General features: G+C 42.4%; 1 protein-coding gene across 1 annotated transcript; it reads right to left on the reverse strand.

Annotated features, from left to right (window-relative positions):
- Window positions 1-316: 316 nt before the first annotated feature.
- Window positions 317-688, reverse strand: PPTG_19567 (hypothetical protein; the record flags this gene model as incomplete). Its single annotated transcript, XM_008918016.1, has 1 exon — window positions 317-688. One exon carries the CDS (start codon window positions 686-688, stop codon window positions 317-319), a length of 372 nt encoding a protein of 123 aa, XP_008916264.1.
- Window positions 689-2,648: the final 1,960 nt, after the last annotated feature.

A 2,648-nucleotide genomic window follows, 5' to 3' on the forward strand; every position in this document is an offset into this window, starting at 1 on the left:
AAGTGACCATTTTCCTACTGCTCACTAACTATAAGAGATGTTCAACACGCTAACACTTTGTGGTTTAAGACCTCTAGTCAAGTCACCTTATGATGATTGCCTCCACCGATCAGAATAATTCATTTCATATAGGAGGATTGGTGCCTAATTATGTTTGGAACATGATAAGTATTGACAACCAGCAAAACGGAGTATTCCAAAAAAAGGATTTTTGAGATTGGTTTGTGTTCGGAACAACTTTAAAGAAAAACAACCGCAAGGCGTCTCATTTTCTATTTCCGGTTTCTTGTGTCGCACGTAACCCTCGCAATATCTCTTATCCTTGATGACTGAGATACGCTTTATACGCATTCGTGAACTGTTCGATCGCATCCTCACTCATACCTTGAGACCTCATGTACGCAGCAGCTTCATCAGAAGAACGCATTCCAGATTTCCAGCTATTAAAGATGGACCTCAGGTGTTCAGGCTCCTTTTTCATTCTCTTGAACTGTGAAGGCAAACGCTCGAAAATGCCGAAATTAAAGTTGTACGTGAAGCCACCGCGTTCTTCGCCAGCTACGTGGTCATCGACAGTACTCATAGCTGATCTTAGCGACCTCGTTTCAGCACCAGCCGCAACGGGCAGAGCGCTGACAGATGAAACGAAGGCGGACGCAATCAACAACAGAATGAAGGTGAGACGCATGGTTGATTCTTGAGCTTGAGCTTGAGTTTGGCAAGTGACTGGAGGGCTTGTAGGTAAATTGGAAACTGTCGACCCCTCTTTCGTGCTGTCAATTATGGTAGGTAGCTGATCCTCGTTCCCAAGCATTTCAAATCTAAAGCACCGGCAGGCGAATGGTGATGGTGACTTAGATTATCGGCGAATATGCTCTGAGCGATGATATCGCCGAGGCTGAGCTGATGAAAATGCTATTTCGATTCCCTAGCTCTATCGATCAGCTTTCATCACCGATATGGCGGAATATGTATCATTGAACATCACAACATTGTCGGAATTTAGCATAGTAGTACATGCGAGAGCACATGTACCACACACCGTTTCCAACCAAAAATAAAACACTGTACGGAGATGGTGGCGGAAAAAAAACTGCAGTGAGTTACGGGTGCGCCTTTACTTTTACTGTATCAGTGTGACACTATACGGATTAACCTCTCTTTTTCATATAAAGCTCGTGGATCAAATATACGAAGTCGATCATGGAAAGGCGGCTGGTGTGGTTCACATCCTGAAATTTAGTGGGATTCGAAAGAAATGTTTCAAAGCTAAAAATTTATGGAAGTATCTGACGATACACCAGACCTTCCAAGGTCTCTGTTGTGACCCTTTCAGAAACTGATTTCCGATGAAATCGGCTTAGAATGGGTGAGCACGTGGTTTCATGTCGATACTTACCACGGATTCCTGCTACCGGAAGGTGAAACCTTTGATTTTGACCACATTAGACTTTTGTTTTCTATCAGCACATTGTATCAAGACATTATTATCAAGGGACTTTACAAAAAGCAAGTCTACCAGATCGGTGAACTGACATCGTATCGAGTACCACAGGATACCACGATATACGATCTCATCTTAAACAGCTTCATCAATATTCGGGTTTCTTTTTTATTTTACTCAGATGTATACTCTTTACGATTTTCGACGATTTGAAGCCACCTGAATGATACGAAGATATGCTCGATTGGAGGGATCAGAGTCTGACTATTGAATCCATCCAAGACTCTGCAAAAGAGAGTGTGTGCGAAAAACTTGCGCGTCCCCCAAGCGTCACGCGCAAGTTGATCCAATAATTTAAGTATATGGTTAATATAAAAATTTAAGTACGTTCGCTGTTGAACGCATACACCAGTATAAGCTCTGTGATGGTGTTAAAAGAGAAAATTCTATGTTATGTTTATTATCCGTCATAGAGATAGCAAGAACTCACAACGTTTCGCCGGCGTTCTCGATAGGCTTTGCTGCAATTTTCGCAAAAGTAATAGAATTTTCTCACAAATAATAGCGAAATAGTCTAATAGATTTATTTTGCTGTTGCGGTATATTCAGCTGGCAAGGTTAGCGGAAATTTGTATACCGTAAAATCAAACTTGAACTCGTCGATCAAGGAGGATAGTACATGTCGTACTTTCAACGTTTCTGTACATAATCTGTTGGGGAAAGCAAACCGGCTAGAATAAGCGCAGACAGTGCGTTGATGCGCCCAACATAGAAGTCAAGGGCATCATCATAGCGTTATACCACCGAAGGGAAATCGTTGCTCGTCGTGCCCTGAAAATTTCGGCGTCGGATGCTACACGTACAGTAGGCATTGTCCGCAGCGGACTCCCGATGCTTATCTACGGGTAAAATCGGCCTAAACAATGTCCACAGTGGGGATAACTGCACGTTTTGCCTGATGTGAAGACGATTATACCGGGATTACTGTCTCCTTTTGAGAGAGAGACACTGTCTAATTGATAATACTGTCTTTTCCGCAAAGTCTCCTTACAGCTAAATGGGGGGATTAAATGGCAGTATCTAGAAGTCGTCTCCATTTAATTGAAGCTGTAGTTTCGTACTCGCTGGTATTTCCCTTTTTAATTTGCTGGAAGACAATCCAAGGTCAACAAAGTGACCAATAGAAAGGTAATTGTTTGAAGAG

Source organism: Phytophthora parasitica (assembly GCF_000247585.1).
Source record: "Phytophthora parasitica INRA-310 unplaced genomic scaffold supercont2.131, whole genome shotgun sequence".
Taxonomy (NCBI): Eukaryota; Oomycota; class Peronosporomycetes; order Peronosporales; family Peronosporaceae; genus Phytophthora; species Phytophthora nicotianae.